The following is a 16502-nucleotide window of genomic DNA, read 5'->3' as shown; positions in this document are numbered from 1 at the left end:
ACTGGTGACTAAATAATAGGAAATGAAGTGGCAGACATGTGACATGATTTTTAGGTTGTCTTCACTGTGGACGACACCTTAGAAAACACTTGGGCTAATTTCAAACAACATGAAAAGCTTGCAATCATAAGGGAAACCTGAAGGTGAAACTCAGAGCTATACACAAACAATGTATAAAGTTAGGGACACTTCCATAGTGATCACATGTGCAGGAAGTGGATTCAGCTGATAATCGTGGAGCTGCAATATGGATTTACTAGCGAGTGCCTACAATGCTGAGCTATACATGGGTAACATGTTTAGTAAAATGGTCAGACTTCAGGTAATGACTGCACAGGAAGGAAGGGAATGAAAAGCCACCAAGGGTAACAGGTAGTTCAGGAATTCCACGTAGCTACTGTCCTTAAATAAATACTATGTTAAGATTGACATATAGGAGTTGTTTAAATACCAGCTGGTCAGAGTACAGGGTCAACATGCTTCTTTGAGGAAGAATGACAAAAATGGCAAGGACTGGGAACTCTAGATGACAAATGATGTTAAACGTGCAAAAAGACAAAGCAAGCATTTGTACGGTTTATGATGCTGAAATCTGACAGGACCTTTTAAGGAAGCAGGAAAGAACTTAAACAAGAATCAGGTGATCTAAAAAGATCCACAGAATATCCTTGGGAAGTGGGATTAAAGAGAATCCCAAAGCATTTTATATTTGCATTACATACAAGAGGGTAACTATGGAGAAGTTACAAAGGAAATGGGTAAAGTATTAAACAAGTACTTTGAATCAATATCCACCAAGGACAAAGACATGGAGGAGAGCAAGATGAGGGAGAAATATTTGGATATTGTAGGGCATGTTGATATTGAGGAAGAGTAGATAGGACATAGAAGAGTTCAGGCCCTTCAGCTTTAGTTTCTTGAAGAGCAGGAAGGTAGCTGTATCTCAAGGGCTTTATGGAATGCAAGAGAGGCAGGAAAGGAGATTGTTGGCGTCGTGACAGATCATTGTATTCTATTCAGTCACAGGAGAAATCCAAGAAGACTGCCAAAGAATAGCTAATATTATTCCTCTGTTTAAGAAGGGCAGTGGACCACCAGAATATTATAGGCTGGTGACCTTTAAATCAGTGGTAGGGGAATTAGTGGAGAAGATTCTGAAGGTTTGGGTCTACTTACTTCTCAGAAAGCATGTATTTATTATAGATAGTCAGACTACATTGACTTTAGGAAAGCTTTTAACAAGGTCCATCATGGTGGGTAATCTAGAAAACTAAGGCACAAGGGATCCAAGGAAACTTGGTAGATTTAATTCAGAATTGGCTTGACCATAGAAAGAGGGAAAAGTTTAAGGGAGATTACGAAACAAGTTTATTTTTATACAGAGTGCATGTGACTGGAATACACTACCAGTGGAATTGAAGGATGCAGGTATAACAGAAATATTTAAAAGTAATTTAGACACATATATATAACCAAGGAATGGAGGGATATCAAAAGGCCTGTTCCTGTGCTGAACTATGTTCTTGTACGCGACCATGTCACATTATTATATTTCAGGATAGAAACCATACAGCAGGCCAGAATGGCTAAGATGAGAATCTATGTAAAATATGGGCATTGCATAGGCAGATGAGATTAGATTAGGTGGCCTTTTTTAATTATAAATTTATTTGGTTCGGCAGAAGGGTCTGTTCTTGTGCTCTACTGTTCTATGCTCTAATGAAGAATATAAAGTCGTAACAGCCTCTGACTTGCATAGCATGAAAATGAGTATTTTGGCCCATTACATCTATGAAGACCTGTTTGCCCTTATATTTACCCAGGTAGGGTCTGTATCCTTTATATTTTGCCTATTGAAGTGATTAGCTGAATGCCTTTCCAATATGGTGATTGCACCTGTTTCCACTACTTCCTCTGGCATTGTATTCCAAGTATTACACACTGTGCAAAAAAAAAAGTTATACAGCAGAGGACATTCTTAAGGCAAGTGGAGGAAAGTTTAGGGTGATGTCAGAGGTATGATGTTTGTTTTTACAGAAAGAGTGGTAAGTACCTGGAATGCAGTGCTAGGGGTGGTAGTAGAGGCTGACCCAATAGAGATATTTAAGAGACACAGATAGGACTTGTTATGTAGGAGGGAAGGTTAGACTGATGATGGAACAAGTATACAAATCAGGACAGCTACGTGGGATGAAGGACCTGTACTGTGCTGCATTGTTCTATGTTTTATCCCTCTCAAAGCTTCTCCCTCTCACTTCTGGACTGGGAAAACATGTCTGTTCCAAATTCAATTCTATTTTGAACTAGATTTCACTTACCATTAGTGAGGGGTCAGTCTCGGTATTCTCGTCTAGGTAATCCAGCAATGCCTTCTGTAGCTGTTGCACTTCATCCTCAATCCCTGAAACCTGTAGGATTTAAACCATTATTGGCAAAACTCAGAATGATAAACTCACACACAGAGGGTCAACCACTATGATCGCACATTGGCTCAGACTATGGGGAAAGCAAAACTTGAAAATAATATTAATTGACAAGGTGGCAAAAGTCTGAGGGCATTTATTGTTCCAGGTTTCTACCATTTTCAATTTGTCCTCTGATTTTTGGAATATACAGGTATCTTCTCTCATCCGTGTGCAGACTCATCACCAGCTGTGATTTGTCCAGGTGTCATTGCATTCGCAAAGCTAACAGCATTGTGAAGGACCCAACGCACCCCTCACACAAGCTCTTCTCCCTCCTGCCATCTGGCAAAAGGTACTGAAGCATTGTCGTGGGCAAAGTACTGGAGAGTTTAACATCGGTAGCTGAGCGAAGGGCGCTGAGTAGGCTACGGTCAATTATGGAAAACTCTGAACATCCTCTACATAGCACCATCCAGAGACAGAGAAGCAGTTTCAGCGACAGGTTACTATCGATGCAATGCTCCTCAGACAGGATGAAGAGGTCAATACTCCCCAATGCCATTAGGCTTTACAATTCAACCGCCAGGACTTAAGAACTTTTTAAAAGCTATTATTAATGCTTTTTGAGATAGTGATTTAGATGCATATCATATTTTTTACTGAGTTAAGTATTGTATGTAATTAGTTTTGCTACAACAAGTGTATGGGACATTGGAAAAAAAAGCTGAATTTCCCCATGGGGATGAATAAAGTATCTATCTATCTATCTATCATCTATCATTCAGGCTCTCACGACCATACTGTGCAAGTTTCTTCCCCCAAGCCATCAGACTCCTCAATACTCAGAGTCTAGACTGACATCTACATCATTTATTATTATAATTTATCCTCCACTGTGCCTATTGTCTTATTAATTATTGTACTGCCCTGCACTGTTCTGTGCAATTTATGTAGTCCTGCAGTCTAGTGCAGTTTTTATGCTGTTTTATGTCGTCTAGTCTGGCCTTGTGCTGTCTCACATAGTCTAGTGTAGTTTTTGTGTTCTTTCATGTAGCACCGGGTCCTGGAGGAACATTGTTCCGTTTTTACTGTGTACCGTACCAGCAGTTTATGGTCGAAATGACAATAAACTTGACTTGATTGATAAATTTGCACATGGCATAGGAGCTGTGTACATAGGGAGTAGGAGTCGAAGCTATCAGCCTTGAGATGCACCTGAGTTTATGGTCATCAAGAAGGGTAGAGATTGTGGAACATAAGTAATGATCGTTCAAAACTCACTGGAGTCTGACATGATGCCAGAGGACTGGAAAATTGTAAATGTCACTCCACTCTTTAAGAAAGGAGGAAGGCAGCAGAAAAAAAATTATAGACCAGTTAGCCTGACCTCAGTGGTTGGGAAGATGCTGGAGTCAAGGATGAGTTTGTGACACAGGACAAGATAGGACAAAGTCAGCATGGTTTCTTCGGCAGTTTGAACGGGGCACGACTGCGCAAGCATGTGAAGGTCGGCCTCTGAGACAGCGGGACAGTTTACAAAGCAAGCAGATTAACGGAGCGGGCAACTGAGTAGTGGGAGACAGAGCTGGAAGGCTTTGGCTCGAGAGGCTTCAGTGAGCAGAGGCTGAGGACGAGCTTTCAACCAGTCAGGTAAGCTCCTTTAATTAATCTAATTAGCTTAGATGTAGGTAATGGAGGCAGCAGTTAGGGGAGTCGGGTGCTCCATTTGCAGTATGTGTGAAGTCAGGGCGAGCACAATTGTCCCTGATGACTACACCAGCAAAGGGTGCATTCAGCTGCAGCTCCTGAAAAACCGAGTTAGGGAACTGGAGCTGGAGCTGGATGAACTTCAGATCATTTGTGTGTCAGAGGCAGAAATAGACAGGAGTTTCAGGGAGATAGTCATCCCTAAGAGTCAGGTAGCTGGGTGACTGTCAGGAGAGGGAAGAGGAATAGACAGGAAGAGCAGAGCACCCCTGTGGCCGTTTCCATCAACAATAAGTATACTGTTTTGGATACTGTTGGTGGGGATGACCTACCAGGGACAAGTTGCAGTGGTCACGTCTCTGGCACAGAGACTGGACCCTCAGCTCAGAAGGGAAGGAGGGAAAAGAGGAGAGCAGCAGTGATAGGGGATTTGATAGTTAGGGGAACAGTTAAGAGGTTCTGTGGGAGAGATCGAGATCTCAGATAGTCTGTTGCCTCCCTGGTGCCAGGGTCCGCGATATATCTGATCCAGTTCTCAGTATTCTCAAGAGGGTGAGCAGCCACATGTCGTGGTCCATGTAGGGACCAATGACGTGGATAGGAAGAAGAGAAGGCCCTGCAAAGAGAGTTTAGGGAGTTAGGTGCAAAGTTGAAGGACAGGACCTCCAGGGTTGCAATCTCAGGATTGCTACCAGTGCCATGTGCTAGTGAGGCTAGAAATAGGAAGATAATGCAGCTAAATACGTGGCTAATGAGTTGGTGCAGGAGGGAGGGCTTCATGTTTCTGGACAATTGGGCCTTGTTCCAGGGAAGGTGGGGACCTGTTCCAATGGGACGGATTGCAGCTGAACTGGAGGGGGACTAATATCTTTGCGGGAAGGTTAGCTAGTGCTGCTCCAGGGGTGGGGGGGGAGGTTTAGATTAGATTTGCAGGGTGAGGGGAACCAGAGTGTTAGAGCAGATAGTGAGGTGGAGGAGGATAAAGGTCATGGGAGAACTGCACGTATAGTGCATGGAGTAAAGCCAGATCTAACATATAAAGAGGCTTTGAGGAAAGAGAAGCAAAATAAAGGGTGTAAGGGTAGTAAGGTAGAAGAGCTAAAGTGCATGTACTTCAATGCAAGAAGCATCAGGAACAAAGCTGATGAACTGAGAGCTTGGATACATGCATGGAATTATGATGTAGTGGCCATTACAGAGACTTGGCTGCCACCAGGGCAGGAATGGATTCTCAATATTCCTGGATTTCAGTGTTTTAAAAGGGATAGCGAGGGGGGAAAAAGGGGAGGAGGGGTGGCATTACTGGTCAGGGATACGATTACAGCTACAGAAAGGGTGGGTAATGTAGCAGGATCCTCTTTTGAGTCAGTATGGGTGGAAGTCAGGAACAGAAAGGGAGCAGTTACTCTATTGGGAGTATTCTATAGGCCCCCTGGTAGCAGCAGAGATACTGAGGAGCAGATTGGGAGGCAGATTTTGGAAAGGTGCAAAAATAACAGGGTTGTTATCATGGGTGTCTTTAACTTCCCTAATATTGATTGGCACCTGATTAGTTCCAAGGGTTTGGATGGGGCAAAGTTTGTTAAGTGTGTCTTAAGTGTGACGGATTCCTGTCACAGTATGTTGACAGGCCGACTAGGGGGAATGCCATACTAGATCTAGTATTAGGTAAGAACCGGGTCAGGTCACAAATCTCTCAGTGGGTGAGCATCTGGGGGACAGTTACCACCGCTCCCTGGCCTTAAGCATTATCATGGAAAAGGATAGAATCAGAGAGGACAGGAAAATTTTTAATTGGGGAAGGGCAAATTATGAGGCTATAAGGCTAGAACTTGGGGGTGTGAATTGGGATGATGTTTTTGCAGGGAAATGTACTCTGGACATGTGGTTGATGTTTAGGGATCCCTTACAGGATGTTAGGGATAAATTTGTCCCAGTGAGGAAGATAAGGAATGGTAGGGTGAAGGAACCATGGGTGACAAGTGAGGTGGAAGATCGAGACAGGTGGAAGAAGGCAGCATACATGAGGTTTAGGAAGCAAGGAACAGATGGGGCTATTGAGGAATATAGGGAAGCAAGAAAGGAGCTTAAGAAGGGGCTGAGGAGAGCAAGAAGGGGGCATGAGAAGGCCTTGGCGAGTAGGGTAAAGGAAGAGATTGCTGAGCCTCTGGATAGGATCTTTATGTCCTCATTGTCCACGGGAATGGTGCCGGTGGATTGGAGGGAGGAGAATGTTGTCCCCTTGTTCAAAAAACGGTAGTAGGGATAGTCCGGATAATTATAGACCAGTGAGCCTTACGTCTGTGGTGGGAAAGCTGTTGGAAAAGATTCTTAGAGATAGGATCGATGGACATTTAGAAAATCGTGTTCTGATCAGGAACAGTCAGCATGGCGTTGTGAAGGGCAGATCATGTCTAACAAGCCTATTAGAGTTCTTTGAGGTGGTGACCAGGCATATAGATGAGGGTAGTGCAGTGGATGTGATCTACATGGAAGCAAGGGTCATGGTCGAAAATATGGTATGGCCACATGGATTTTAGTAAGGCATTTGACAAGGTTCCAGACGGTAGGCTTATTCAGAAAGGCAGAAGGCATGGGATCCAGGGAGGTTTGGCTAGGTGGATTCAGAATTGGCTTGCCTGCAGAGGGAGTACATTCGGATTGGAGGGTTGTGACTAGTGGCGTCCCACAAGGATCGGTTCTGGGACCTTTACTTATCGTGAATTTTATTAACGACCTGGTAGAAGGGTGGGTTGGCAAGTTTGCAGATGACACAAAGGTTGGTGGTGTTGTAGATAGTGTAGAAGATTGTCGAAAATTGCAGAGACATTGATAGGATGCAGAGGTGGGCTGAGAAGTGGCAGATGGAGTTCAACCCAGAGAAGTGTGAGGTGGTACACTTTGGAAGGACAAACTCCAAGGCAGAGTACAAAGTAAATGGCAGGATACTTGGTAGTGTGGAGGAGCAGAGGGATCTGGGGGTACATGTCCACAGATCCCTGTAAGTTGCCTCACAGGTAGATAGGGTAGTTAAGAAAGCTTATGGGGTGTTAGTCAAGGGACAGAGTTTAAGAGTCCCAAGGTAATGATGCAGTTCTATAAAACTCTGGTTAGGCCACACTTGCAGAACTGTGCCCAGTTCTGGTCGCCTCACTATAGGAAGGATGTGGAAGCACTGGAAAGGGTACAGAGGAGATTTACCAGAATGCTGCCTGGTTTAGAGAGTATGGATTATGATCAGAGATTAAGGGAGCTAGGGCTTTACTCTTTTGCGAGAAGGAGGATTAGAGGAGACATAATAGAGGTATACAAGATATTAAGAGGAATAGATAAGAGTGGACAGCCAGCGCCTCTTCCCCAGGGCACCACTGCTCAATACAGGAGGACATGGCTTTAAGGTAAGAGGTGGGAAGTTCAAGGGGGATATTAGAGGAAGGTTTTTTTTACTCAGTGAGTGGTTGGTGCGAGGAATGCACCGCCTGAGTCTGTGGTGGAGGCAGATACACTAGTGGAATTTAAGAGACTATTAGACAGGTATATGGAGGAATTTAAGGTGGGGGGATATATGGGAGGCAGGGTTTTAGGGTCAGCACAACATTGTGGGCCTTAGGGCCTTTACTGTGCTGTACTATTCTATGTTCTATGTTTCCTTCAGCAAAATTCCTGCCTGACAAACTTATTGGAATTCTTTGAGGAGATTACACATAGGATGGATAAAGGGAATGCTGTGGATATTGTACATTTGGACTTTAAGAAGGCCTTTGACAAGGTGACACACATGACAAGAGAAAATCTACAGATGCTGGATATCCAAGTGTAACACACTGTAAGGTTTCACTGCTAATGTAATGGCCTCTCTGTAATGTTTCACTGCTAAGGCTAAAGTAATGGTTTCTATGTAGCAGCAATGTCTGCGTTATGTCTAGAGATAGTAGGGACTTTGGAATGTGTTACCCATTGAGAGGGGTGTTGTTCTTTCTTGTGGGTCTGGAAGATGGATTTTCACACTCTTGTCAGGGAGAGAAGAGAGAGGATGCTAATGGAGAGAGCTGGTAGACCACCGGACGGAGTGGACTGCGGAGCGAGGGTCCAAGGGTCGGCTACGCTCGGAGGACAATGGGAGCAAATGGACGAAACTGTGATCTCCAACCTTTGCGCATTAGACTGTTTCATGAGAATGGGCCCTTTTCTTTTTTTTTCTTTACTGACCATACAGTCAAATTAAGAATTATAAAGCTCAATCATCTAATCGCATAATGTGTACTGTTGTTATTTTGTGGTACTGATTCGTAACAGGGGACACATCGCACAACATCCACTCAAGTGAGATTTCTTAAGTTTGGCCGGGCTGGGGGCTATCATCCCCTAGATTAAGCAGCTAGCCGAACTGAAGGTTACACAAGCAACACACACAAAATGCTGGATGAACTCAGCAGGCCAGGCAGCATGAATGGAAAAAGTACAGAAGTCAACGTTTCTGGCTGAGACCCTTCAACAGGACTGGAGGGAAAAAGAGATGAGCAGATTTCGAAGATTCATTGTTCAATTTCTGAATCTCGTCAAGACTTTCAAACATTATGGAGACCTTTTCTGAATTATTTTCAAAACCTTCAATTCATTATTTAAACTCAGATGTTGGCTATTATTAATTTTTATTATATAAGAAGGTATTTACCTTCTTTTCTCCTTAATGAACAGCTTTGGTTTTGGTAGGGGTTAGACTCTTTTTTCTTTTGTAATAAATTAGTATAGTTGTAGGAAGTAATACAGCCACAGCTGCCAAGTTCCATTTGTATTCCAGTTTAGTCTGAAATTTACTCTTAACACTCACAACGGTCTTCTGGAGCCCATACTTGGACTTGTTACGTGACTCTGGGTCATACAGCTTAAAGTCACAGATCTAATGCTCATAAATCTCTTGGTTCAGTCTGTAGGTAAGGGCTTCTATGCTTCTAGTTGGGGAAGACTCAGAATGTTTCTGTGGGTACATACGTATCCACATAAGTACTTAAGTCTGCATGGAATTCTTGAACACGGTCTAATCCACTGAATCGAAGCAACCCTTAGCTCAATACTCTGCCTCTTCCATCCAGCTCTTTGTAGTCTTCCTCATCAGTACTATGCTGTTCAGTCTCTGTCAATATGCACGCAGAAGCAGCACAGCCAAGTGGTCAGATTTATCAAAGTGAGAGCAAGGGATGGAGTGAAAAGGTATTCCTGATGTTGGTATAGCAGTGGTCACGGGTATTGGGTCCTCTAGTGCTATAAGTGATGCTTTGAACCGCTGTCAGGTTACGTTGCTTTGCTCTGTTGATTAGGGCAAGTAGTTCCTCAAGTGCTAGCTTGACATCTGCTTGAGGTGTAATGTAAATTGCAGTCAGGATGACGGCGGTGAAGTCAGCACTTCAGTCAAATGTTTTAAGACAGGAATAGGACTGCCGCATCTGAGAACACATAAGATTATCTTAAAGCAGATGATGCCACACTTTCCCATACCTGATGCTGCAGTCTGGTCCATGCAGTGGATCACAGGTTGGAGTGCCATTTCAGGAGAGTTGGGGGTGAGCCAAGTCTCTGTGAAACATAGGTCACAGCTGGCCCTCAAATCTCTCTGATAAAGCAATTTTTGCTCTCAGGTCTCAAGTGATTGTCAAGTCAAGTCGTCACTTTTTATTGTCATTTCGACCATAACTGCTGACACAGTACACAGTAAAAACGAGACGTTTTTCAGGACCGTGGTGCTACATGAAACAATACAAGAACTACACTGAACTACGTAAAAACACAGAAAAATTGCACTAGACTACAGACATAGGACTGCATAAAGTGCACAAAACAGTGCAGGCATCACAATCAATAATAAACAAGACAATAGGCACAGAAAGTTGCAGTAAGTTGGTGTCAGTCCAGACTCTTGGTATTGAGGAGTCTGATGGCTTGGGGGAAGAAACTGTTACATAGTCTGGACGTGAGAGCCTGAATACTTCAGTGCCTTTTCCCAGATGGCAAGAGGGAGAAGAGTCTGTATGAGGGGTGCGTGGGGTCCTACATAATGCTGTTTGTTTTGCAGATGCAGCGTGTAGTGTAAATGTCTGTAATGGCGGGAAGAGACCCCGATGATCTTCTCAGCTGACCTCATTATCCGCTGCAGGGTCTTGCGATCCAAGATGGTGCAATTTCCGAACTAGGCAGTGATGTAGCTGCTCACGATGTTCTCAATACAACCTCTGTAGAATGTGGTGAGGATGGTGGGTGGGAGATGGACTTTTCTCAGCCTTCGCAGAAAGTAGAGACGCTGCTGGGCTTTCTCTGCTATGGAGCTGATGTTGAGGGACCAGGTGACATCCTCCGCCAGGTGAACACCAAGAAATTTGGTGCTCTTAACAATCTCTACTGAGGAGCCATCGATGTTCAGTGGAGAGTGGTCGCACCGTGCCCTCCTGAAGTCAACAACCATCTCTTCTGTTTTGTTCACATTCAGAGACAGGTTGTTGTTTCTGTACCAGTTCATTAGCCTCTACACCTCCTCTCTGTATGCTGACTCATCGTTCTTGCTGATTAGACCCACCACGTTCGTGTCATCGGTGAACTTGATGATGTGGTTCAAGCTGTGTGTTGCAGCTCAGTCGTGGGTCGGCAGAGTGAACAGCAGTGGACTGAGCACACAGCCCTAGGGGGCCCCGTGCTTAGTGTGATGATGTTGGAGATGCTGCTTCCGATCCGGATTGACTGAGGTCTCCCAGTCAGGAAGTCTAGTATCCAGTTGCAGAAGGAGGTGTTCAGGCCCAGTAGGCTCAGCTTTTCAATCAGTTTCTGAGGAATGATTGTGTTGAATGCTGAACAAGGGTGGGGGGGGGGGGGGGGAAGGGGCTGGATTTTAAGCTCCTAGGCTCCAGTGTCAGCTGCTGTATTTGCCTTCTGGATGGTGTGTTCTGACAAACTTAGTAGGTCTATCTAGAACTCACAAGATCACTAATGTATTCAAATCACTTAAAAGCACTTTATTTACTGCAGTAATTTCCAAAGCAACTTTCAGTCTTAAAAGGCCAGATCTTCAGTACGTAGGTATCTATATTACTCAACACGTACAAACATGCTGGAGGAATTCAGCAGGTCGGGCTGCATCCATGGAAACAAGCAGTCAACATTTCGGGCCGAGGCCCTATAAAGAAGGTGGGGGGAGGGTGGGAAGAAGGCTGGTAGGTGCCAGGTGAAAAACCAATCAGAGGAAAGATCAAGGGGTGGGGGTGGGGAAGCAGGGATGGGATAGGCAGGAAAGGTGAAGAAGGAATGTAAGGGGAAAACAGTATGGGTAGTAGTAGAAGGCAGAATCATGACAGAGGGGATAGGCAGCTGGAAGAGGAGACAGAGTGAGACTGGGATGGGGGGAAGGGAGAGGGAGGGAATTACCGGAAGTTGGAGAATTCGATGTTCATACCAAGGGGCTGGAGACTACCCAGAAGGTATATGAGGCGTTGCTCTTCCAACACGAGTTTGGACTCATCATGGTAGTAGAGGAGGTCATGTATGGACATATCCAAATGGGAATGTAAAGCAGAGTTGAAGTGGGTGGCAACCTGGCGATCCTGTCTGTTGTGGCAGACGGAGCGGAGGTGCTCGATGAAGCGGTCCCCCAATCTGCGTCGGGTCTCGCCGATGTAGAGGAGGCCTCATCAGGAGCAATGGAGGAGCAACACCTCATATACCGTCTGGGTAGTTTCCAGCCCCTTGGTATGAACATCGAATTCTCCAACTTCCGGTATTTCCCTCCCTCTCCCTTCCCCCCATCCCAGTCTCACTCTGCCTCTTCTTCAAGTTGCCTATCTCCTCTCTTATGAATCTGCCTTCTTCTACTACATAGTGCTTTCCCCTTACATTCCTTCTTCACCTTTCCTGCCTATCCCCTCCCCCACCCCTTGATCTTTCCTCTGATTGGTTTTTCACCTGGCACCTACCAGCCTTCTCCTTCCCACCCTCCCCTCACCTTCTTTATAGGGCCCCTGCCCCATCCCTCTTCAGTCCTGAAGAAGGGTCTCGGCCCGAAATGTTGACTACTCGTTTCCACGGATGCTGCCCAACCTGCTGAGATCCTCCAGCGTATTTGTACATGTTGATTTGACCACAGCATCTGCAGTGTTCTTTGTATCTTTTTTACTGTTAGTTGCCAGCAAAGTATCTCCTTTATCTAGAGCCATTTTGTGATTTACCCTATCTATGCCTCTCATAATGTTATCAGCTTCTGGCCTTAGCCTCCATCGCTCTAGAGAAAATACTCATGTTTGTCTAATCTCTTCTTACAGCACATACCCTCTCATCCAGGCTTCCTGATAAGCCTCGATATTCTTTTTGTAATGGGGTAACCAGATTTGTACACAATCCTCCAAATGTGTCCTAAACATAGCTTTGTTGTTCTGGTAAATGCATTGCAGAAAGGATGAAGAAACTTTGAAGAGGGCTCACCAGGATGTATTAGCTGTAAGGAGAAGTTAGATGAACTCATATTGTTTTTGTTGGAGCAATGGAGGCTGAGGGAAAATCTGAAAGTAACATATATAATAATAATAATATATATATATATGTATAAACTTAATATCTGACACCTCTCATGTGGCTAAATTTCAGTCAGAGTTTCAGTATTCCTCTACTGCCTCCATGGCAGCCTGGGACTCATCTCTTCATGCTCTGTAGACTTAACCACCTTTAAGCACACAAAGATATCTAGAGCCTCCTAAATTAGTTTTAAATATCCAACACACCAATCCATTAATTCTTTAACTACATCATTTTTTCTCTTTACTGAATCGGAGCGGAGATCTGATAGAAGTGTGTAAGATTATGAGAGGCCTACAGGAGATAGACAGAACCATTTTTTTTAAACACAGAGTGGTGGGCACCTGCAATGCACTACCTGGGGTGGCAGTAGATGCAGAAACTTTTAGGAGACATTTAGATAGGCACCTGAATGTGAGGGAAAGGGAGAAATATGGACATAGTGTGGGCATAAGGGAGTAGTTCAGATGGCCATTTGGTTTGGCACAACATTGTGGGCGAAATGGCCAGTTCCTGTGCTGCGCTGTTCTTTCTATTATGTAAATATGCACACAAGATTTCACCTATATCCCCTTGAATCCCTATGGCCTTTTCTTGCTTTTGCTTTGGGATTTTTCTTAATTTTTTCCCCCACAGGTGATACTGTGCTCCTTTTTCACCTGAATCACTTTAAAGATACACTCTCTAAAATACCATAGATGCAAAGGGAGATTTTAAGAGAAAAAAACAGGTAAAAATGAGAACAGCAATGTTCTGGAAAAATGTTTGTGAACTCAGCATTGATTCTGGAAAGCTGCAAATTGCTTAACTGAAAGACAGAAGCTGGGATAATCTATTATAAAAACAGATTGTGTTCGAGTTGACAGCTTGTTCAAATAGGCCCAGGAATCACAATTTGCTTTTGGATCACTATCTGAAATTGTACAAGGCCAGCTCTAGAATTGATATTTAGAAAAAATTCTTCTGGAACAGTGAAAATCTTCTGAATTTTATGAAGTATCTCACTACATTCAGACCTAGCTACTTCTAACTATAGACTGTTGTAAGAAATTCAAGTCTAAGATGTCCTTGAACACTTGTTGGTAATCCTTGGAGGAGTTGAGGGGGCAAGGGTCACAGAGTCATAGAACATGGAAACAGATCCTTTGGCCCAACTGGTACATGCTGACCGAGATAGTCACATATCCCTCTAAACCATTTCCATCCTTGTACTTGTCCAAGTACCTGTTAAATGCTGTTCATCTACCTGCCTCGCTCAGTTCCTCTGGCAGATCAGTCCAGAAAAACGTTGCCCCTCAGATTCCTAAACTCTCCCCTCAAACCTATGCCCTCTGGTTCTTGATTTTCCAACCCTGGGAAAAAGACTCTGTTCAGTTACCCTATCTATGTCCTTCATAACTGTATACACCTCTATAATATCACTACTCCCTCTTTCATGTTCCAATAATAAAATCCCAACCTTCTCAACCTCTGTCTATAACTCAGTCCATTGAGTCCTGGTAAAACCCTTGTAAATCGCTTTTGCACTCTTTCCAGCTTTGTGCCTTTCCTATAGCAGGGTGAGCAAAACTAAACTCAGTGTTCTAAATGTGGCCTCAGTAACATTTTATTCAAGAGGAACTTCCCATATTTCCTCCTTCCCTCAAATTTTAATCTCTTTTATGTAATTTCGAGAGATTATATAAATTTTGGAGATGAATTACTTCACTGAAGGAATTACTAGTCTGCCTAGTAGACCAGGGGTCACCAACCTTTTTTGCACCGCAGACCAGTTTAATATCGATAATATTCTTGCGGAACGGCCAACGGGGGGTGGGGGTGTTAATCATGACCAGAATATAGGTGATAAGTCAACTATAAGTCACTTATAAGTGGCTAATACACTCAATTTCGTTTCTAAAAGGATTTATCTAATGAATTTAACATTAAACACACAGTGTATATTTTCTTCGCATGAAAATAGTGATAAGTCAATTATAACTCACTTATAAGTCAATAGCATCATAACATTTTAAGTAACGTTTGGATATTAAACACAGCGCATATTTTTCTCGTATGAACATATAAAATCATTGCAACACACCAGTGAGAGGACAAGGTAAGGGCTGGAGGTCCCTGTACCGGGGCCGCGGTGGTCGCAGTCCGGAGAAAGAGACCGACCGAACGAGGAGTGCGACAGGGCGCGTGCCCTCCCTGCCTTGTAGGTAGGTAAGATCTATCGGCTGACAAAAGTTTGGTTCGAAGGGTGACTTTCAGTAGATCGCAGTGAGGTAGCTGCTCTGCTACTTACGAAACCCTGAGCCCAAATTAGGTCGTCTGCGAATATTTTAGCACCGGGTTCTCCACGAACATTCAATGTGCTAAACAGGTTCAGGGGCGGCGCCCATCTGTCCGTGCTCCAGGCCGGTACCAACGGCACTTACCGGCAGCCATGTGAGGCGGCTGGTTACCCGAGGCAAACTAGTGATCCCTGGCGTGAGGGTAAGGCGACTGATGACCTCGCGTGGGTAATGACTTTGTGTGCATTCGAGTTCAACAGTGGGCGTGACAGTGAATGACGAAGTGCAGCTGACTCATATCATTTCATATCGACAAATCATATCGTTTCCTTGCAGCCCGGTACCGGTCCGCGCCCCGGTGGTTGGGGACCACTGTAGTAGACAGTTCCCCTTTCAACACGAATCACCAAACGTCTCCACTGATCCCAATCACTGTTGATCTCTCAGACCTCAGAACTGCTTATTCATTCCTTATTCATGAAAGACCATGACTTATTCTCCCACCTGTTTCAGTATTCGGTTAATTGACTCCCGATCCATCTTGCAGGAAACAGCATCTTTCCTTAGCCGTGCCGCTACTGTTCCGAGATAATCAAGTGAAGCTACTCGCAAAGCCATCTCTGTTGACTTATTACTGAACTGGTGAACCTGTATTTTGAGGTAGAAGAATGGAGTGCTTGAAACAATGGATGCAAACTGCCTACTTTCCTGTTTTAAGCTTTCTTTCAAAATCTACAAACTCCATAATTTTGAACAAATTACTTGTGAACATTCCGAAATAGTATGCCCCAGTTGATTAGCTAATTAATACTCCATGTCTAAAACAAGTTCCCTCAGCCCCTCATTTTTCATTACACCCAATACACACAGCATGATTGAGAGGCACAAATATAGGTTGACACTATGGTGCTGGATTAATAAAATTACACATAAATGTATAATATAGATATTTACCCATATTTTGTCATAAACATGAGAGCTGGGCAATCTACTTCCATGCTGAATGACTATGATTCTATGTGGCGACAGTGATAACCCAGGTAATTGGATTAGAGATACTTCATCATAATGGTTCAATAATACTGCTAAGAACTTTTGGCAGATTGAATTGAATCTTGATAACTGCGAAGGAATACACTTCGGAAGGTCAAATAGGATAGAACACACACAATTAATGGTAGGTCCAGAAGAAGAATTGAGGAATGGATTAACCTTGGTGTAACAGTCCCTGAAGGTGGCAGCACATGTTGATAAGATGGGAAAGAAGGTAAATAAGACGCTGGCCCTCATTAGCTAGGGGAAAGAGTATATAACAGCAGGAAAATTATAGCACAGCTTTATATGATGATGGTGAAGCCACAGTTGAAATACTGTGTGCAGTTTTGGATGTCACAATATAGAAAAAGGGGAATTCCTTAGTGTAAAAAGTTTTAGATGGGGATGGGACAGAATTTGTTAAGGATGTCAAGAGGGCTTCTTGAAGCAGTTTGTGGATAGTCCTGCTAGATGGGAGGCTACAATGGATTTCATGCTGGTGAATGAATCTGGCCAGGACACTAAC

At 43.8% G+C, this 16502-nt stretch overlaps 1 protein-coding gene across 7 annotated transcripts in view; it reads right to left on the bottom strand.

Annotated features, from left to right (window-relative positions):
• LOC140728834 (nipped-B-like protein) overlaps nucleotides 1-16502 on the bottom strand; it is a 499555-nt gene that overhangs the window by 163037 nt on the left and 320016 nt on the right. For all 7 annotated transcript variants that reach the window (XM_073047823.1, XM_073047821.1, XM_073047826.1 and 4 more), the window contains 2 exons: nucleotides 15446-15589; nucleotides 2319-2408 (listed from right to left, as the gene is read on the bottom strand). In XM_073047823.1, coding sequence (XP_072903924.1) covers nucleotides 2319-2408; nucleotides 15446-15589 — 234 coding nt within the window. The remainder of the gene's footprint in view (nucleotides 1-2318; nucleotides 2409-15445; nucleotides 15590-16502) is intronic.

The sequence above is a fragment of the Hemitrygon akajei genome, chromosome 6, assembly GCF_048418815.1.
Source record: "Hemitrygon akajei chromosome 6, sHemAka1.3, whole genome shotgun sequence".
Classification (NCBI taxonomy): Eukaryota; Metazoa; Chordata; class Chondrichthyes; order Myliobatiformes; family Dasyatidae; genus Hemitrygon; species Hemitrygon akajei.
Note: the sequence above shows the minus strand (reverse complement) of the source record. Positions and strands in the feature narration are given on the sequence as shown.